We start from the raw sequence: 22,619 nt of genomic DNA, 5'->3' as shown, positions 1-22,619 counted from the left end.
GAACAGAAAATGCATCGCAAAATGTCGGAGATTTGTGGAAAATTCATCACAATAACCATCCCAATTTCATCTTATATAAGTTTCAACTGTCTTGTCCAATCAACTGTCAAAAACCAAAAGCTATTTAATTTGCAAGGATATATATATAACAGAAAATTAACAAACACTATAGTCAGGAAATTTGCTTTTGTGTTCATCTTCCTTTCTCCTCTCCGCCTGCAACATGTCTGCACGTTGTACCAACCGTACTGTCACATTGTGGGTCCACGACCGCTGAGTAGTGAATGGTAATAAGCCGCATCTGGACGTTTTGTTGAGCTCTGCTTCACTGTCTTTCAGTCGCCCATGAAAATGGAGCACAAAAATGACGACAACAACAAAAGCTCTACATCATGCCTGCTCCCTGTGGATGTGGGAGCAGATTAGGCATTTGACAGCGTCGGAGCCATGTGTGTGGCTGCTCCTGTTGTTTGCGTGCACAACACCTGCATGTCTGCCTGATTTTTTGGGGCGTGTGCATTCAAGCGTGCATTGATCTGCAGGAGAACTGGCAGGTCTGTGCAGACTCATGCAATGAAAACAATCGCAAAATCACAGCCGGAATATGCTAGAGTGAGACAGTCAGGCAGTTGAACAGACATCCCTTGGAGAACAGAGGATGAAGACCCAAGCAGCCCTCAACACCTGTCAGAGAAACCAGCGTAAAAGCAGTAAGAAATGGAGCTATTTAGCCTTTACATGCTGAGGCTAAATGGAGTTCAGGAAGTTGTATGCACTATGCTGAGAAGGGTAAAGAGCAAAGAGAGGAAACTCCTCTCGGTATTGAGTCTGTAAAAAAGTGGAGACATTTTTCTTAAGGAGAAGAAAAGGACAGGGGACTGAATTAGTGAGGCAGAGGAGGTGGAGGAGCAGGAAACGAGAGGCCTTCATTGAAAAAAAGCCAAGAAATGTACCTTATTGTTAACTGGCCAGGGTGAGATGATGGATAGTCTCCAGGAGACCATTAACCAAGAGGCAGTAGCTGTGTGGGTCTCATTTGCCTCTGCATGAGCTCCAGTACTGGACAGTTTTCCATGGATCATATTTGATATAATTACACCAAGAATACAAAATCATTTTTACCTAAATCTGATGATTTTCTCCATTGTGATTTCTTCCCATTGACTCACCTTTTTGTTTTGCATTTCTACACTATCATACTTTCTGTACAGGCAGCCATTAATAGCAATACACATATGAATATCAACTTGCAGATACTTTAAAATGCTTGCTTTAGATGGATGAGTCATTATGGGGAACATTTGGTTGAATTTATTAAGATCAGTTGTTAGTGCGTTCAGTAAAGCTCTGAAATCCAAAATTGTTTTGTCAGAAAATTACACCTATGGACAAGCATAATTATTATTTGGTATTTGGTATTTGATATATTTTCTAATGTATTTGTTTTTGCCTGAAACCCAAAGATATTAAATTCCCAGCTAGTAGTCTGATGAATTACTTACTTTACTTACTTGCATTGAACAGGTTTCTTCTCTCCTGAATGTAGAAAGTATCTAATTTATGATTAATATAAATTATTACGTACAATTCATTTACACATATTATATGTATATGTATGATTATGTTGTACCTCTTGCAAACCTAAAAGCTGCTTGGGGACAAATAGGAGTTTGGTCTCTACCAACTCCTGAGAAAATATCCAAATGCTCCACTACGTTCACTGGCTAGTCGCCAACTATGTCTGTCTGCTGTTTAGTACTGGGCGTACAGGGTTTTAAGAGTTTTTTGCTGAAAAGGGACTGCCAAAAACAAAACTATGAGAGTGGTGAGAGTGAACCAAAATAGTAGAAATTGCAAGCCATAAAACAGAAACGATGAACTGAAAGATGCTATGAAGTTCCAGCTGAGGTGGACAGCAGAATCAGGTGGTAATTTTCTGTGGGTTTATCATTTTATACAACTCTTCTGTCAAGTATTGAATTATCATCTACATAAAAATTATGATTATAGCCGCTTCAAGTAAGGCTGTATAGCAATAAAGAAAAGCATTTAATCTTCTTGCTCATAGTCAGTAAGTCTCTCTCTCTCTCTCTTTCTCTCTCTCTCTCTCTCTTTCTCTCTCTCTCTCTCTCTCTCTCTCTGACACACACATACATCAATGTATTGTATTCTCACACCTGCTCATAGCCGCTGTGTCCCTCTCTCCTGACAAACCTGCCAGATTCAGTCAAAGATAGATGAAGAGGACAGAGGGGAGTCCTGAGCCCCATCACCGATAAACACTCCTGTCTGGGATGGAAAAACATAGGAGACAGGCAGGAAGGAGGCATAAATGAAGGACAGAGTGAGAAAGGAAGAAGAAAAACCAGAGGCAGGTAAAGCTTCTAAAGTAGGGGAGGTATGATGTGGCAGACTGAAAGGCTGAAATACTTTAGATGAGAGAAAATGGTGTGAGGCCTTCTTTAGAGTGACTGTTTGATAGGCACTTACACTCCAGTGTTATTGAACATCTCCTCCAGGGCCTCTCAGGAGATGGTAAATTAAATACTTAGCCAGATCGGATAGCTGTACTAGAAGTAATACAGTCATAAAAAGGAAATGAATCGAAGCTTTTCATTGTGTTGTTGGACTGGCTGTGTGTGAGGTAAAGAGATAAGCTGGGCGGAAAGTGAGTGGAGGGTTAGAGAGTTTTTGGCTGTGTTCAAAATCACTCGGCTGTTCACTCATTCAATATTCCCTACATAATAACAACACTCAGTAGTTTACTCTATATTTTTAAAATGTATTTTTAAAGTGTATAGCATCGACCACAATTCCACAACATTTACAGCCATTTTGACTTACAAAAGTTTGAGGTTTTGGGCATTAATCATTTCGTGTGCTTGTTGTTTTGCCACATAACTGTAATATTTTACATTTCTCAAAAGGTGAAGCATTGAATTGTCGGAAGAACAGTTAATTGATAAGTCAAGGAAAATAATGAGCAGATTAATACAAAATAAAAAATAAGCTCCAGCTCCACTATGGTGGATATTGAGAGGTGACAATTGCAGACACAGCCTTCTATTTCCCCGACAGTATGCCATTATGTATTAAGTGTGACATTTTTGAGGGCAATAACGTTAAAGGATTGGAAATTTGACGAAATGGAAATATATTGCTTTAGGTTGCTAATAGGGAGTGATGCTGGACTTAAGTTGTTCTGGTATAATAGCAGAGTGAGCTTCAGCACCATGGACAACACCATTGCTTTGCAGCAGGCTGCTGAACCGAGCAGAGCTGTGTTCTGTGTGCTGATAACTCATCTGGCTCTTGATCTGCTGGGAATGAGACCTAGCATTTTTTTTCTCGCCGATGACACATTAATGAGGAAAGCACATTGTGCAGATCCAGGCACAAATTCCATTTAATTCAATCATCCCATACATTCATGTAAGCCAAAAGCTCAAATCCAATCCCATTAAAACTGCTATTAGAACTGTGGCCAAGTCTGTAGTACAGAGTTTTGGGTCATTATTGATGAGTGAGGGGCTTCTAGCAACTTCTCCATCAACACGGATTCAACATGTGGCCCAAATCTGTTCGATAACCAGATAGCGTGTTTTTCTTTCACCACAGCAGCCTCTCTTTTGTGTGAGGCGACTGCAGGGAAGCTTGTGTGGTCACACAAGTGAATGTCTTTGTTTATCTGAGCAAAATCCTTTGTGGACAGTTTCCTGCCTGCCATCAGTACCAGACATCTCTCACAACATATTATATTTTGCTTTTAACCAAAACAAATGTTCAAAACAGCAACAAAAAAAGATTCTGTTGACATCATTTCAGGCGAGAGACAAAGATTATAGATCTACTTGCAGGTGTGATGCATAAAAGCAATACTTTACTTAAGAAATTAAGCCTAAAATCAACGTGGGAGCAGAAACATGTCTTTAATTAGAAAGGTAATAATTGTAACAACAGTCATAACTATTGTAATATAATGTGTATTGCACACACATCACATTTCCTATGATCTCTCTATAGAAGTAGCATGCAGCGTGTTTGTTTGACCCCATGTCTTCCATGATATGCATGAGATGACTATAGACATGGTTATTACATGGTTTAATGACAAATACGATCATGCATGTAATGCCTGGCCCATTTAAGTATATCTGTTTGTCCATGACAAATGAGGTAAGTGGGCGGTTAGCGGTCTGGCGTCACAAAATTTGCTGTTGGCCTCTGTTCATGTTTTATTTGAGGTCCAGCATATGGCTGAAATACAGCTTTTTGGACAAAAAACACTTTATGTTCCCCCATGAGGAGTAGCAGTTTTGCAGACACCACTGTACATTGTGGTTCACTGTTTCTCGCTCCAGACACTGCTTGGGCTGATACATCAAGTTGTTTTTAGCAGTCCCAAACCGCTATCTGGTAGTCGCACACTTGAGGGAATCCAAATGTGAATGGCGTCCTTGTTGTGGGAACTTGGTTGGAGATTACAGTGCTAACAGTAGAGATTTGTACTGTTCCCTCTGCTCATCGCTCATTGTGTTTCCTGCCTGGAGACCGTGGTGTGCTCACCTCCCTGCAGAGCGGTGGGTGCCCAGTGGAACGAAGCTATCAAGAGCACACACAAAGACATTTATACACACTCATAGTCACACAGATCGCCCACGCCCCCTTGAAGACCCACGGTTAACTCATCTGAGTTTACATATCCTGTTGCAGGATTAAAGCGTAGTATTTTTGTTGTTGGAAAAGCCCTTCAAAACACTAGACTGCCCACTGCTGTTTTGTCATCAGGGTGTACAAGTGTAACTTTACAATTACAACATCTCTGTGAGAAGGTTCATCTTTTGGAAGCAGGACATTTGAAGATATAAAATGAGCTGAATGAGTCAATGGGAATCTTGCAGTTTTTTTAGATTAATGTGATAGACAGGAACAGCCCAAGGTATGAAGGGTGAACCAAGACTTCCATTACCTGATTGGAGCTTTTTGATGGAGCAGGATGAGATTTCTTGTAATGGGAACAAGGCCAAAACTTAGCTAAGAACTGGAAGTCTTACTGTACTCATTTAGGTCCTCTTTCTTCTTCTGGGGTTTGTTGTTGGGTGAGCAGGTTGGAATGCCATTTTCTGAGGCTCGTCCTATTGTGTGGGTGACAGGAAAAGCACTTTTAGCAGGAACATTTTCGGCCCACTGGGTGGTGATGGCTACAGCGAGGCTTTCACAGTTGGTCAAAGATAGCTTGTCTTTTTTGGGTTGAAATGCAGAGGCGTGTCCGCGTGTAAATGTGTCATGTGTGTAAGTCATCCACATTTTGAGTAGTTCTGTATAAGCAAAACTGGCTTTTATTAAGTCGCATCATAGTTTTAAAAGTTTTTAAATTACATTCATTATTTCTTGACAGTGCGGAGTAGCGAGGGAACATCTTGAGACATTCTGGCTATTAGTCTCTCGTATGAGTGCATTCAAATAGCCATGTTGCGGATGAAAAGTTTGAAGTCTCCAAGCTGAACCCAGACTTGACAAAGCTCCGCCAGAGCCACAGAAAACTTGATAATACACAGGCTGAAGAGTACTACTGTATTCTCATGACCAGAAAAATAATTTTGATTTGTAAAATTAGTGCCCCTTAAAAAAAGTCCATTTGAGAGCGCTGGGAAGGCCTCGCTCATGTCTCATTCACATGTAAGAAAATGTCTGGCATTGTCACAAACGTAAACAAATAATATGGCTATAGTTAGTACTCACAGCTGTCAAGCTTGCAGCTTGTGGAAGACTTTTTTTTAAAATGATTTAACGTGCTTATTACAGTACTGGGAAAGGCACCAGATAGGAAATTTATGTTGCTAATGTTGTCAGAGCCTTGGATTTTTTGATTGCTGTTGTGATGTAAATAGAATTTAATCAAATATAACATAAAATGCTTCTAAAACAATTAGACTAGACTAGCTTTGAATAACGTTTCACATATACTAATAATATGAACTCTCCTATAACTGATGAGGCTAATTCAGTTTGAACAGCCTTTTCTTTGAACCTTCTGGTGATTACCACCATTATCTAACCAGTTCGTACGCATCCCAACATCCATCCGTCCACCATATTTCATGAAAACTGAGTGAAATGAGTGAAACCTGAAAAAACGGCTTTCATCAGAAACTGAGAATGAACTAAATTCTTAGTTCTCCTTGTTGATGCTGCAGCAACGGCTTACACACAAAGCCACCCACTAGTCCTCATTCTTAACACTAACATATGGTAAAAAAAAAAAAAAAAAAAAAGGGCCCCGGGCATTTCCTATTGGTTGCTGGCTTCACTGACATCATTTCACTCTCTTGATGCCAGTAGCCCTCATGCTGGAGTTTTGAGCTGTAATCACTTGGAGGCTTGACATTTGCAGACTCATGTAGCCTAACACCGTGACACCCTGCTTTTCCAGAAATGGGTTTTATTCCTAAACAAGTGAGAGTACGCAAAAGACATGGATGAGTCATTTCAACACATTTACCTGAGGAGCACAGCTAGCTTGGTTTGTTTATACCCGCATGTATTTATTAGGGTTAGAATGGTACACAGATTGTTTTGATTATTTCCCCTTCTAATGAAGGAGATTATTATGTGCACATAAGGCACAATATGACCTTCATCAATCATTATCAGTGGTGGTTATAGCCCATTATATAATGGTAAAACTGTACTGAAAACCACATTCATTAGTAATGTATTATTTATGTATCGTTGATTCGTAGTTCGATGGGATGAATATTGATGATTGGATATGCAGAAAGCTTTTTGAGACAAGGCTTTCAGATGGTATTAATATCCATATTGAGTGGAAGAGAGTCTTTTTGCGAAGGTGTTCATTATTCTCCTTGCTTCTCCATTAATGAATAACTCAACACTTGAGCACGACCATTCTTGATCTCAGCTTTTGTCTCTCATTCATACTCGTTTCTCTTCTATTCTTCACTCTTTCCCTGGGAGTTGTTCGCTGTGCCCTAACTGTGCCCGGACCCCCGCGGCAGCGGGGCTACAGACAGATGGCCGCACAGTTGTAAAGCCAGGGGGTAAAGTGAGGAGGTTAGCTGCCGTGGCAGCGGGTAAGGAGTTGGTCTGTTCAAGGGCACACTGTGGAGGGACCAGGGTGGCTTCAGTGAGGAATTGGGGCACATTGGGCTATGCAGAACCGGTGGGATGAAGGGTCAGCCCGTTGTTTACAGCTATGATAAGACCACAGGCACAGTGTTTAGCAGGAAAGGCTGCACGGTGAAATGTGTTATTTGTTATTAGCCACAGGTTTGGTTCACCTGCAGCAGGTACAGCATAGAAAAGAGGAGTAAAAGTAAAGGAATCACCAAAGTTATTACAGTTCATTCTGAGGTGACCATGAAGGACTGCCGACAGACAGACAGACAGACAGACAGACAGACAGACAGACAGACAGACAGACAGACAGACAGACAGAGACAGACAAGCTGACAGACAGGCTGACTTCGCCATCGTTTGAGCCAGGCCACTTGAATGACTACAAAAATGAAACAAGAATGAACTGATCAAGTCACCAAAGTTAAACTTAACTGTGCAAGACACCAGACACCAGACCAGACTGTTCTTGTCTTAAGCTGTAATATATTATTGTATATTATGTAATAGTAATAGTAGTAAGATAGTATTTTCTGACTCACTTGACAAGCCTCCAAGGCCTTTTCAGCATTGCTATTCCAGGGATCAGAGTCCTGATTGTGTTTGAAATACCTGCTTTCATAAAATGTGATCACACTTGAATGTTCAATGTTCAATCAACTCTACAGTTTGTGTCCCAGTAAACCAATAGATTAATACTTGAATGCTGTTTTATTCTGATGTGTCTTTTAATACTACAGAAAGAGCTGTAAAAACACAAACCCACTCATTACATTGGTGTGTCAGGTATTTCACAGAGCAAGGCTACGCCATGCCCTATCCCTCAGAGTGAATCCCTTTCAATATCTGTTGTATTCAGTCCTCACCAGTGTTCCCTCTATGCTGCGCGCGGGCTACCTTTAGGAAAAATGACACCATGTCAATTTAATAGGCCTATAATTATTGTTAAGCACTGCATTAGCATTTTTCTTTCAATGAAGTTCCACTTAAATGTTGTACCTGCTGAGAAATGACTAAACACCTTTGATACTTTTATTTTTTTATATTTATCATTATCAGTCATAACCAGTAAACCAGTCATAACCTCCCCTTATTGAAGTTCAACAAAGATCCTACTAAACTGACTGGTAAAACACCATCATTAAAATGTTCCCAAAGTCCAGCCATTATAAAGGATATTGAATAAATATCAACATTGTACACATATTGATGCATTTACTGTCATCTCTTTGAATCCCCTATGGCTAACGCAGGCTTGTGGTCATTTTCGGCAGGTCGCGTGGTTGCGAATTGCTCACAGTGCTGAAATGCGCGCTCAGAAAAAAAAAAATTGCTCAGTGCTGAAAAAAATTAGAGGGAACATTGGTCTTCACTCATCCTTTAACTTGTTGACTGCCATGGTCGCAAAAGAGCAAGACAATTGGGCGTTTGGCATTATTCTTTTAAAGTTTCCTTTATTTTTTAGTTAAGACCTAATGTTAACAGAACATATTCACCTTGGTCTTCGGGAATGATGATGGGAGAGATCGTATGCGACTGAATGTGCTGACAAGCTGGTTAAGTAGGGTGTGGTCCCTGGTGGCACACTAACACACTCTGATGTAGTTTTCTTGCCAAGTCACATTATCATATTGCCTTCTTCATTCCACTCTTAAATCATTTTGGAGCTCACACTGCACTAAGGCACTATAGGGAGCAGCATTCAAAGTGTGTACAGTATTTTCCTGCAACCATGTGCTCTTTCATGAATTAAGGTTATTAATCAGGAATTTAATCGAGTAACTTGTGTAAAGGCATGAGGCTACCACCCGATTGGAGTTACAGTGTCTTCAGACTATGGGCATACAACAAACGGCTGTTGGTCTTTACGTCAGTGTGACACTTGGATTTATTAAATCCTAGTTGCATTAGCATATTAATTAGAATAGCATATAATCGCCACATGGTACATGTAGTTCATTCATGCTTATCTGACACACATTTTAATACATCCTCATCCAGCGGATAAAAAAAAGAAATCTCCATGTGCCTGTATGTTTTTTCAGCTAATTCCTGCGCTCCTATCATTTTCTTTGAGCAACCAGCCCTTCTATGAAAATGAAGAGTTACTTGATATGCATTATAAATAGCTGCTCCCTGATTGGACGAGCTCAGACTCTCCTGCAAGCTCTTCCGTATAGCAACAGCCCCCTCCCATCCCTCCTTATCACCGCTTCTCCCTGGAATCCCCTTTCTCTCCTCCTCCCCCCCTCCCATCTCCTTCCCTTATTGAAAAACGCAGACAGATCTCGTCCTCCATGTGGCTTCACCCTAAACCCACAATGCACTGGGTGCTGCCACTGGCTTTAGATGTGGCAGGCAGTGTTTGTGTAAAGGGGCTGCTCTGCGCTCCTCCTCTCCTCTAAGCTACAGGCTGACTCGCTCCTCCCGCTGGCTCCCACTGCTGCGGCAGCATCTGGATGTGGATGTGGTCGCCATGGCAACAGCAGCGGGCCTGATCCCACCTCCTCTCCCCTTCTCTTCTCTTCTCTCTCTCCACACACACTCTCTCCCTCTCACACAGACACAACGCCTCTACCCCTCCTGCTCCCCCTCTCCTTCTCTTAAGCTTTTTTTTTTTCTCTGCCCGACTGGGTGCGCTTCCTTCAAGCTTGACCTGGATTCAGCGCGCGGCGCCACGTCTGCCACGCTGCATGTGTGACAGCAGTGATGATGACACGGCGAGAGGGGTGGGCATAGTCAACTGACCGGTTTCAAGGAACTTTAAGGGTCAAATGTTAAACTGGAAATTACCTCCTTTCATCTCATCTACCCTCCTTTACTTCGTCTGTTTACTGACAATACTTTCCCTTTCCTTTCCTTTCATCTGCTAGTTTCTCCCTCCCTTTTTTCCTCTTGCCACTGTCCTTTCTTTCCTCTTCTCTTCTTTCTTTGATCTCCTATCTCACTTCCTTCCCCTTTAGCCACCAGCTTTCCCTTTCTTTCATCTCCTGTTTCTTCTCTCCTTTCCTTTTCATTATTGCTTCTACTCTTGTCTCCTCTTGTCTCCTTGTTTCTCTTCTCCTCTTCTCTCCTCCCCCAAGCATCATCACCACCACCCTCTTTCTATTCCCTCCCTATGTGCTTCAGGGCAGAAGCAAGGGGCTGTACAAAAAACATGAAAAAAAGTCAACTGCATCCTCCTTCCTCCATCAATGTACTCCACATCACACCCTGAGCCAGTCGGCACCCCCCTCCCCAATCCTTTCCTCCCCCAACCTCCCCCATCACAAATCCTTGCCTACTCCTCAGCTGAATATTTGAACAAAGATATCAACCTCCTGAAGGCAGATATCGCAGAATGTGTGTCACACTGACGCATGTAGCTCTTAAATACATGGAATGTATTGTACTTTTTCTCTTTTTGGCACTCTTTGTGAATCTGGCCCAGTAGCAATGTTCTCACATGATATGTAGACCCACACTTTAAGATATGAGTCACAGCCACCATTCATAGAAAAAATATTCCTTTATAGAGAGAAAAATGGTTCTCTGCGCTGGTATGGGGACAGCTCATCTATATTATAGATACATTAATGTCATGGAGCGCACTCGTCACAGATCTGATCTTATTTAAAACTAAATCTGTTGAATCTTACATCGATGTAGGTTTGTTTTAGTTATTTAAAATTTTCTTGTTTTTTTTGTTTTCCGTCTATCATTTTCATTGTTAACCCTTTAACCCCCAAAATCAGCTCACTTATTTTTTTATGTTTGGTTATTGCCTCCTATATGCTTTTAAGTTGCTGTGTATCATTTTACGTCGACCTCTGGAAGACCATCAATCACTTTGTGGGGGCTAGGTTGTATATAAAGTATTGTATGCATGCAAAACATAACATGAAAATGACCACATGTGGTTCAGTCAACCTTTAGACATAATGGCTTTGAGGGATGAAATTATAAAGATTCGGCTGCATGCAACTCGTGATTTGTTTTGTGTCAATATACAACATGTTATAGAGACATTTACTCCTCCTGAGAACAAGTGTCCTGTGAGAGCTAGGACAGAGAAAATATACACCGAGCAGAGGAGCGTTATAATAGAAAAAAATGAATTCACACAATAACACAATCAGCCCGGTTTTACCAGGCAGCCGAGTCTAATGCAGTATCTGGGAAAGCAGAGAGGCTGCATGGCAAACCTGTTGGTCTCGGGGGAAATGCATCTTTTGTAGTGTAATGAGGCTGCCTGCATGTTGCCTCCAAATTTGGAATGTGAGAGATATTTATTTTGATATGTGACGTATGGCTCGGAGGGAGGGGATCCGCAAGGGAAGTAGCAACTGTTAGGGAGTGTGCCTTGATCACATTAGTCTTTCTAATTCAATCTGTTCACAGCACTTGGAGTCCATCATGGTTTATTCAGTAAGGTGAGCAAACTAATTGTGCTCTGGTTTCTCTCCCCCTCTCCCTCTCTCTCGCTCTCTCCTCTTACCTACTTTTGCACGGTTGAGGATTTTGTTTTTTCCTCCCTGCCTCCATACTCCCTTCCCCCTTGGTTCTCTCTTTGCTTTCTTTCCCTGCTTTTGATCCCCCTCCTCTACAAACCCACTCCCACTCCTTACCCCTCTTTCATCTCACTCTTCTCTGGGCTTCTTTTCCAACTCCTCTGTCACTGCAGTAGAGCTGATGGACCAGCAGAGGGTGCTGAGGCCCGGTTGCCTGGTGACAGGGGTCCACACTCCACCCATCCGACGTAATAGCAAGCTTGCCACCCTGGGGCGCATCTTCAAGCCCTGGAAGTGGAGGAAAAAGAAAAATGAGAAGCTCAAGCAGAGTTCCACAGGTACAGTGCTGGTGGGTTATTGGTGAAGTGATGGCATAGGGTGGCTGGATAGGTTCAGGTTCACTCACTCATTCACATACACACACACACACACACACACACACATACACACACACACGCACACACAGATATTCTAGCATTTGCTGAACACATGGTTAAATGTGATGCTCTTGCTGTAATTGAGAGTGCCATAATCAAGGTGACATAAAGAAGGTGAACGTCATTTAGGGAAACCGTAACAGTTGGCCAAGTCAGAGGCCTTTTCATGGGCTAATACTCCAAATTATATACATTCCTAAAGGAATATCAGTATATATATATATATATATATATATATATATATATATATATATATATATATATACACACATATATACATATACAGTATGCATATACTGTACATATACATCTATATAGCTGTCGGAAAAGACAGAAATAGAAAAGATTGAGCAACAGGAGGTACATCATCACATCATCAATACCAGCCATATTTATTTTTACTGGAAATAATTCATATGAATGTCATCTAGTTTTGTTTATCGTCAACACAGACATCATGACATACGTCTCCCCTCTTGTCCTCACAGATGTAGCATTATCCAGCAATCTTCTATGCCACAGCCCGAGCTCCCCCACCCAGGGCTGCTGCTCAGAGGGTGCAGTCCTGCTTGGAGGATTTGGGGGATCCTTGAGCTCAAACCTCGCCGGCAGCAGTGTGGAATACCTTGGTCCTGAGGAGGAGCTTCCACCTCCAGGTAGTACAATCCCTCACTGTACTTAGACTCAACTCATCAATTTACATTATAGAGCTGCAAAAAGAAAAAGAAAAACGGTCTGGGTGTCTTTTGCTCCACTTTACAGTAGATCAATATGAGAGCATGAGATCGCTATGAAACCAATCTGAATTACTGCTGTTTTACTAAAGTTGTTGATGCTATAATATAATATAATTATTAGCTTTGTGTATGCATCATCAAGTTAAGGTCTTAATTAATTGTGTTTTTATTTTTTATTTTTTATGTAATCCACAGAGCTATTGCTTGAAACTGAGACATTTGTGTGTGTACCTTTAGAGGGCAGCAAAGACAACTCAGTGACGTTCTTTTCCTTCAATCTCATCTGCCATAAGAGTTCTACGATATGTCATATATCAGTAAAACCCATGCAGCGTGGCAAAAATATTAACTCAAAATCCATTTCAGCTAAATTATAATTGCTTTCATTAACACACTCCAGTAGCTGCCCCTCTTCAGGACTGTGAACGGGTGGAGGAGAATGCACTAACACCGGAGGAGGAGGGAAGAGAGGAGCTCCACCCTGTCGGGGATTTACCTGAAGGGCTGCAGGACGTGGGCGAGCAGACGGAAGAAAGACCGGAGGAAGAGATTCCTCCTAAAACGTCCCCACCACAAGTACCTCCCAAACTTCTGCCCCAGCTGAGTACTGGAGATGGTGAGTGCAACGAGGTTAAGAATAGGTCATTTGTATATAAGAGGAATCTGGGAGGTCGTGAGATGATCAATGGGTGAGGAACGAGGATTACATGTAATTCTGCTACTCAAATCTGTATTAATTCTTTGGACTTTGCTCAAATCTGTGTTTATTTTTTTGTGTGAAATATCTGATAATCCTTGGGCCTCAAACGGTTGTTAACATGAAACCCTCTGAGTAGTTTGGAGGAGAATTCACTGCTAACAACTGAACTATGACAAGGAGACTTAACTAGACACTGTATCATTATAAGAGATCACAAGTCAAAAAGGTTCAGAACTAAATGTCTAATCCTAATTAATATGCTGTATGGAAACACTTTGGGAGATAACAGTGAATGACCGGCTGTGATTTGAACCCAGAATGTCCTGTTTGCTCGACAGGCACTAGAACCAACTAAACCATAGCATCTCATAACAATTTACAAATGTGCTGAAGCACAGTACTGAAATAAATGTTCTTTGCTCATTTTCCCCACTGTTGAAAATCTAAATGAGGGAATATCTTTTGGAAGACGGGGTATTATCCCTCCAGGTCGAGTTCCAGAGGCTTGTTGAGACTGAGATGTAAAGCATACTCTAGCTTTCTTGTTGCCACTTGATATATTCACGTATCTTATTACGTTTGTTGTCCCTGAGTCTGTGTGTGGGCTCTATGTCATACCCGGCTGCAAGACAAACGTTCCCTCGGAAACATTGACAGTTGATGAGTCATTGAAGCTGCTCTGTCGGGTCAGGGTGGCTCGACACGTTACTAATTGGGTAGTTTGACAAATCCTAAATTTGGCATCGATACCTCGTTTGAAAGCCAAAGTTAAAGTGACTCAGGTTAATGGAGACTTCTGTGTACATACCGACGAGCCATTTAGGGAACACACTTTAGATATGCTGCAGATGGCAGGTCAGCAACGTAATTTGCAAGAAAATGTTGTTTCCCTGTCATGATGTTCAAAACCCCTCTCATATGAAGCAGATGTGCAAGTCAAGTGTATTGGGGAGTCTAAATTCTAAATAGAGATGTAAATGTGCTTCATAAACGTAAGCTAACTATCAATAAGATAAACTATAGCCCCCATGATCCTGCAGACACACATAAGGATAAGGTAATGAAGAGAAAAAATGAGAGATTCTGTTACCTCCACTGTTTATCTGCTCCCTTTCAGATTCAGGCCCTGTGTCGCTCCCTACTCACCTGCCCAACTCCTACCTCCCCAAGGAGCCTCCACCCAGGGCCACAGAAAGCATGGCTTCAATGACCCTGCCGCTACGAGGGCTCCTCGCCAACACCTCAGGGTCCCCACAAATAGGCAATATGATGCATCCTCCAATGCCCCCTAGCTGCATTATGGAGGAACTGCAGAGAGCTTTCGCTTCCAAGAACAGACAAGAGAGGTGAGTGACTATGTTGCTTTGTTCAGTCAGTTAAAAGAAACTAAAAGCTAAGAGACAGTGACGTAACCAAGTTAATTTAAGAAACATTTACATTTTTGGGAACCTGCCTCTATTTATTTAATTTTAGATTTAAAAGCAGTAAGTGGTATCAGTTCTATGAGTTTTAAATCATTCTGCAACATGTTCCATGCATACTGGTGGTGTTATAATGAAGTTTTCTCACAAATTTCAGACAATACAACCATTCATAAGATTTACCTTCTGAATGACACCTTAAACATACTCTACATTTAAATTGATGTTATCAGATGTTAACCTCCCACTGCCTACAGCATTGAGCCGACATTTTCCCTTCTTCCTTGTCCCTCAGAGTCCATGAAGGGTGTGAGCAGGCCTCACTTCCAAGGCTGTGGTTTTCAGACGGACGTCTCTCTCGCTCCTGCAGCTCTGAGAACCAACACACACCGTCGTTTGGGGGCGGCGGCTGTGTGGGAGGCGGAGGGTCCAACTGGCCCAAGAAGGAGGCGGAGGAGAATAAGGAGAACATGCGGCTGGACCAGTGCTTCTCCAACACCTCAGGCCTCCCCACCGACTTAGAAGAATGGAACGATTCCGTCATCTCTGGTGGGTTGAAGAGCTTAAAAGTATGATTTACAATGCTGCCTCTAAGCATTTGCATATTCACAATTTTTTTTGTATGTGTTGTCTCAGTACCGTAGCTATTGGATTTAAAATTAAAACAATGACTGTGGTTAAACTGTTGACACTTACTCAAATTTGAATGTGATCACTGCTCTGGGAGAGAAGTGATGGAAACATAGCCCCGCCCTTATCTGACTGTCTTGTCATGAGACCAACCTAGTACTCAGTACTCACATCTGGATTCTGCCTGGCTTGCTGTCGTGTCAATCATTTTGTGGAATTCATGAAAACAAAAATGTTGCGCAATTTAAAGCTGCACTAATCAAGGTTTCTATGTCAACAATGGGTGCATACTAGATGATGTGTAATATGAAAGGGGTCGCTCATAGTGAAAAACCCATGCAGAATTATCACCTGACTCAGCGTTCCCTTCATCTATGCAGAATATTTTAGCATCTTTCAGCTCATTGTTTTGGTTAATTTCTCACCACTACCATCTGTGTTGTTTCCAACCACAGATTTCACCACAAAAAGCTCTGATAGATCAGCTACGCAACCACAGGTGGTCAGATACACAACTCCAACTGAATGCTTATGTTGCTCTGTGGCTGCTGGGGGTGTGAATAGGCAACTAATGCTTACAAGTTCACCAAACAACTTTATAAAGAGGCTAACAGACTCATTTAATGCATATTTTTGAAACATTGATACAATCAAATTGAGTAACATAGGTTACACCCCCCACAATGCCCCAATGTCCTTATTATTTCAGCTGATATTGTGCTTAAATATCCCCAAACAAATTTGTACTTGCTTGGCCAGGGAAGTTGGTAATCTAGCCATGGCAGTTACATATTAAAGGGGCTACGAGTTATTCATTTTTTGACTTTAAATTAAATTTGCTGCAGTACAGAGCAAAAAAACGCAGAAAATACATGAATAACAATCACTTGGTGGATATTTGGGGTGAAGGATTGGTAGGCTTAATTCATTTACAGAATTTTTTTCTAAATTGTTAAGATACATGATTGTAAATAAACACTGCGATTATTACAAAGAGATACGCAGTTAGTGTCCTGTGTGTTAATGCTTCTATGCATGGTTGCAGGTACACTTCCTCGCAGGCTAAGGAAGGAGTTGCTGTCTGTCAAACTACGAAACCGGCCCAGCAAGCAGGAGCTGGAAGACAGGAATATCTTCCCAGTCAGGAGTGACCAGGAGCGCCAGGAAATTCGCCAGCAGATTGAGATGAAACTTGCCAAGTAAGAAATTAAATGAATTTCACTTTCTCCTTGCTTAAATATCCCTGCTGCATACTACTCTGCAGTTAGTTATTGAATGAATGTTACAACAATGCAAACGCATGATAGATCGGGTAGATGCTTTTTGCATAGTAAACCTGTTTGCTTAATTGCTTCAGTTACATAATACCCAACAGGTGAGGTGAGCTAGAAAATGTGATCTGAACGGATTATCCGATTGTTTTGATTGATGCTGTGTAATCTGCTCCTGCTTAGAGGAGACTGTTTACTCAGTCCTTGTATTGTATTCCAGAATAGCATTAAACTAAACTGAGAAGATTCCCAATGTGGGGAAACGGGTGACTGTGGTTCAGTGGTTAGCATGCCCGTCTTTTAATCAGTGTATCGATGGTTCGAGCCCCGGCGCCGCTAGTCTAAGTCGATGTGTCCTTGAGCAAGACACTTAACCCTGAATTGCTCCCACGTTCCTGTGTCGACGGTGTATAGAAGAAATTGTAAGTCGCTTTAGATAAAAGCGTCAGCTAAATGAAACGTAATGTTATGTAAATAGTGTGTCTATTTAAACCAGTCCAAATGGACTGAAGTCCCAGAACTCCTTTTGCAAAACAAATCTACCCGTGTCAAGTCAACTTCTGGATGCTTTCAGAAGTAACAACATGTGATGCTGCGGTGCAACGAGAACAGAGATGCTGCTTCCAGGAAACCTGTGCAAGACGTACCGCGGATGTTTGTATCTGTGCTCCCCTGCTAGAACATTTATAGAACAACTGGCTTTTATAATACAACCTAATGTGCAAAGACCAACAGCAGCGTTCTTGTTTGTGAACGTGTCACAAAGCCCAACTTCTTTAACACCAGTTTATCCAACAGAGGCACACCACCGCGTTACATAACCCGCTGTGCAATAGAACTCGCAGATCCAAGATGTCTGTGTGACAACTAAGAATACTGCCTTTCCCGATCTATTCTTAGATTCAGCGAAAATACATATTGTGTTGTCATGTGTGATATATATAGGTGTTTAATAAGCAAACCGCTTATATAAAAGGTGAGGATGAGGCCAGATTGTAGCTTGCATAAGAGCCAGCCGGGTCTGTGTTTTGAAGACGAGGAGGTTCCACTTGTCGCACAGCAGCGAGAGAAGCTGCTTGTTACATAAAGCGTCCGATTCAATTGATCTGAAACCCAGAGTTTTACGTGGATTCTCAAAGCATATTTGATTGCTTCATGCTGACATTGCTGAATTAAAAAATATATATATTATGGCTGCTGTTTAAGTTTGCTTATTTGTCTGAAGATAGTATCTGTAAATCCAGAGGCTCTAAATAACGTATATGTGAATACTTCCCCTCCGGTGCAGAGCATAAGCAAGAAGATGCCTTTTCACCCTGCAGGACAGTATATGCATGCGTTGAGAGCATAATGCACCATTTTGGAAGGAAATCCTGGCTAAATATAGCTCAAAATGCTAAAGAGGAGGAAAAAAGCTGATTTCCCCTGGGCATTCTTACTAAATGACAAAACAATCCATCACACACTACTGTGGATTTCTCTGGTGACTCCCACCCAGATTCAATCTGCTCTTCTTCCTTTCCTATCTGCAGCTCACAAGGCAAACCTACTGTTACATTCGCTGCCGATCAAGCAGAAAATGCCATCAGGACGTGTTGTGGATAATGACACCTTGTCTGTCCATTGTGTCAGTGATAGATGACCTTTCTATCTATAGAGACTCTTGTGCTGCAGCCGCACTCCGCTGTTTCTAATCTTAGCTCCTGTTCAATAATGCATCTCCCCATGCCCTCCCTTCTCTCCACAAATGTGTTGTTGGGGAGTTATATCGGCAGCAATAATAAGAGGGGGTGGGATTAGCTACTGTACTAAAAGGAAGGAAGCTGGGAACGGACAATTTGATCTCCTCGCACAGTTGGCAGCTGAAATAAAAGAACAGACTGAAAGCCTCTGCCACCCACTCCTTGCTTTTTTATTCCTTTGTTTAGATTTCTCATTCCTCCCTTGGCTGACATGGTTAGACTTTCTATTCCGACTCATTTTGTTGGTGAACATCCCGAGTGGGAAATGGAAACCCTCGTGCCAACGGGCGTTCGTGCGTCATCGTGGTATTCTGGGGATACCTTTCAAGATTATGTGGGTGAGACACATCTTCTGTCACCTGGGCGCAGCAGAGTAATACGCTTGTGTGATTAATTGGGCTCACAAAAAAAGAACATCTAAATTTGTGACCAAAATAGTGTCTATTGACAGCAATCTCTGATATATATTCAGCTCACTGGCAAGGAAAACGGTCCGTTGCTAAAAATAGCCACAGACTCTCTCTGCCAAGCGCACACATCTCTGTGTGCAGTAGTGAGAGCCCCATCAGTGTGTTGCTAGGGAGAAGTGAGAATTTCTGCAGGAAGATGCTATTGTCTCAAGGATACCATGTGTTGTTGCTAAGCAACTCGGCGGCCAGGTCAATAATACAGTGGACGTCCGTGGTCGCTGGGGCTTTGGGAGTGATTTTCTGTTTCATCTGCTTGAAATGTAATACCGCTAAGTGCTCTGGGAAGACTTTGTCTCTCCGTTTGTTTATCAAAGAGCCACAGAAGAGTCATTGTGTTGGACTGCTCCCCACCTGATGAGATTTTAGGATTGTATTGTAGAACTGATTTGATCAAAAGGTACTTTGATAAGAAAGGGAACCTCACAGAGGAGGAGGATCGAAGGCAAACGGGAAGAAATGGATCAAGCTTCCACATATAAACACTAAAATTGTTCTCGACTCTTCTTTGTGTTTATGTTCCATATTTCATCTTATTTCTCAGAAGAAAGGCGGGAAACTATTGCATTATTCCTTTTACTATTACAGGATGTCTAGTCACGCATGTTAATTAACACCAACCTAATTGCTTGCACTCATTACTGTAAAGAGATCTACAAGTGTGAGCTTGTGTCTGCAGCCAGCTTTCTCTCCTCTGCCAATGCTGGGATGTGGACAACAAACCTAATCGCATAATACGGTTTAGTCCTGGTGCCTCTTTCTGTATTGATGCTAGCATCTGCTTAAGTCCCACTTAAATAGTATTAACAGGGTTTAGATGACTAAAATGATTTACATGACTATCCCGTGCCCATGTAGACAGGTACACATGGTCCACACACGTTTGCTTCGTGGGTGTCCAGGTCTCGGTCAATGTGACCTAACTTTGATCTTTCCCAGGACAGAACTATAAAGTGCCCGGTGTTTTCTCGGGTGAGGGCATAAAGAGAGTCCCTGCTGCGTGGCGGCATTCTGCCCTCTCTGTCCTTTCCACCTCTGGAGGTGTGCTGCATGCTGTCTGGGGCCGAGCCCTGTTGTGCAGCTCACATTTATTATTTATGCAAAGTATGAATAGTTCACACACACACAGGGGACTCTGGGGACACATTGGATTTTGGAGACCTTTCGGGTGCTTTGATGGTGAGGGAACGTGACAGCTTGAAATGAATTTACTATATACTGTGGGTGTGATCTGAACATGAGAGCAAAGGAGAGGTTTGAATTGGTGACAGTGATTCTTATCTATCAAGTATTTTTACTCTGGGTTCATTTTACTTCCTTAAAAAAAGAAGAAGCAGTCTTTTACGTGACTAAAAATGTAATTAAGTGCAACAAGAGTAAAACGAGTGTGCCAGTAGCCCAGTGTGCACCACAACGAGGTTGGGGATGCCGCGAGTGGGAGCCCGTCAGGCTCCGCCTCCTAAAAATTATGCATGCAGTAACCGGGGAAACTAGAGTAGTCGCGCCCAGGCAGCCCATCACGACTCGGCTCAAAAGCGCAGGTCGGCTGAGGGAGAGCAGAGCAGCGCTGCGGCGGGGTTTAGGACTCAACAAACACGGCCGCTGCACCTGCAGATCCAGCGTCTTGACATCGAAACAATAATTTAGGGTCGGGAGATTCTCAAACGAGAGGATTGCGCTTCTCCGACTATTCCAGATGTGGGGCGCGCCTCTGCCGAAGCACCACAGCCGCGGTTTGGATGCGAGATGGAGACATAGGGGATTCCTCTCGAGGACGCGCACCGTGAAGAAACTACAGCCGGTTTAGGGAGGACGGGGACGGGGCGGCTCCAGGCAAAATGGTTCAAAACGTGGTTTTGGTGTTTCTCCGCAGGAGACTGAGCCAGAGACCGAATGTGGAGGAGCTGGAGAGTCGGAACATACTGAAACGTAAGTTCAGACACTTCCACACAAATACGAGTATTTACTATTTCAAATAAATATGAAACAAATCCTGATGGGGCCACCAGGGAAACATGATGCATTAATGATAAGACAGATTGCACAGTGTAGTATATTATTCAGGAAGCAAAATAACTCGCGAGTGAACCTTGTTTGTAGCAACTGAGTATATATATTTATTATTATTATTATTCCCCTCCCCTTTTTCCAGAGAGGAACGACCAGACAGAGCAAGAGGAGAGGAGGGAGATCAAACAGCGGCTAAACAGAAAGGTAAAACATTGTGATTGTGTATTCTCCATGTATTTTAAGACATTTGTTTTCAACCAAATGAGCACGGTTTTGCATGAAGCACATGGAGACTTTCATAGCAGTCAACCATAAATGTTTGTTCAATCTCTCGTGTTCCAGCTCAACCAGCGGCCCACAGTAGACGAGCTACGAGACAGAAAGATTCTGATCCGCTTCAGTGATTATGTGGAGGTGGCCAAAGCTCAGGACTACGACAGGAGAGCAGACAAGCCCTGGACTCGGCTCTCGGCAGCAGACAAGGTGTGTATTTAGGTGGAACACAGAGAGACAAGACATGTTGGACAGTAAAGACATAACAGCCATTTGTGTCGACCCGTATGACCCCGACACTGATCACTTGGACTTACCACCAAAGCAAGTCCACCATTCTGGACAAACGGATTAAAAAAAGACCCCAAATTCTTCGACTTTTAAACTCATCGGGACTATTTGCGTGGCTTGTAGCTGTTATCAGCTTATCTCACAAAAACCCTGATCTCTTTAATTTTTTTTAGGCTGATTATATTTCCTCTTCCTCCTCCTGCTGTCACTTTGCCATCCAGAGGTTACAGAACCCCGATGGCTCAGGATGTACTCAGGAACACACTAATGTTTGTTTTTTGTTTTCTCTTCCCCACAGGCTGCAATCCGAAAAGAGCTCAACGAGTTCAAAAGCACCGAGATGGAAGTGCATGCCTCAAGCAAACACCTTACGAGGTCAGTACGTGCGTATCGCTGCTCGTAGTATGCGTTTGGTAATGCATGCGTGCTCTATTCTGGGCTGCATCGGTCTAAAAATAGCCCTCCTTGCTCATCCAGAGAGCACAAAGAAGCTAAAGATGGATGGGGCTGCTTGTAGACGGGGGCCGGGGAGGTTGTCCTCTGGAGAGCTCGTACTGACTGCCAAGCAGAGAGAAATGATAAAATGCCACGGTGTCCTTGGCTTAGCTCATTTGGAAAGCAGTGATCCTTGTTGTGAGTTGTAACCGTGACCCAGCGGGAGGACTGGATGTGAGGATGTGTACAGCCCCTCAGCACTGTGCTAAAAATAGCAACACAAAACTGATTATAGCAGCAGTAATTGCCGTGTGTGATGACAAAGGCGCTCTCTGCTCTCACGTTTGTGATTCTACCCTTACAAGTGGTTTCTCTGCATGTTTGTCTCTCCAGGTTCCACCGGCCATGAAAGCACGGAGTTTCTTCTGTGAAGAAATGCTGAGCTTTGACATTTTCTTGAGCTGAGCAGCGGCAGACAGTTCAAAGAGCCTGGGGCCTATTCGTCTTCAGCGCGTCTTGGACATTCTTCCAGCACCCTTGACTATCATATTGTCTGTATGAGGCCACGGGTGTGAGAG

The 22,619-nt window shown here is 42.6% G+C and overlaps 1 protein-coding gene across 1 annotated transcript in view; it reads left to right on the top strand.

Annotated features, from left to right (window-relative positions):
- Positions 1-22,555, top strand: part of phactr3a (phosphatase and actin regulator 3a) — a gene marked incomplete at its 5' end in the record, with an annotated part of 27,951 nt that extends 5,396 nt beyond the window's left edge. Inside the window, 11 exons of the mRNA XM_079226740.1 lie at positions 11,801-11,965; positions 12,553-12,720; positions 13,202-13,417; positions 14,619-14,847; positions 15,218-15,471; positions 16,598-16,751; positions 20,906-20,961; positions 21,185-21,246; positions 21,385-21,525; positions 21,905-21,981; positions 22,435-22,555. Coding sequence (XP_079082866.1) covers positions 11,801-11,965; positions 12,553-12,720; positions 13,202-13,417; positions 14,619-14,847; positions 15,218-15,471; positions 16,598-16,751; positions 20,906-20,961; positions 21,185-21,246; positions 21,385-21,525; positions 21,905-21,981; positions 22,435-22,450 — 1,538 coding nt within the window. The 3' untranslated portion in view covers positions 22,451-22,555. The remainder of the gene's footprint in view (positions 1-11,800; positions 11,966-12,552; positions 12,721-13,201; positions 13,418-14,618; positions 14,848-15,217; positions 15,472-16,597; positions 16,752-20,905; positions 20,962-21,184; positions 21,247-21,384; positions 21,526-21,904; positions 21,982-22,434) is intronic.
- Between the last annotated feature and the right edge of the window lie 64 nt (positions 22,556-22,619).

This window comes from Taurulus bubalis (assembly GCF_910589615.1).
Source record: "Taurulus bubalis genome assembly, chromosome: 11".
Classification (NCBI taxonomy): Eukaryota; Metazoa; Chordata; class Actinopteri; order Perciformes; family Cottidae; genus Taurulus; species Taurulus bubalis.
The sequence above is the reverse complement of the archived record's forward strand: the minus strand, read 5'-3'. Positions and strand labels throughout refer to the sequence as shown.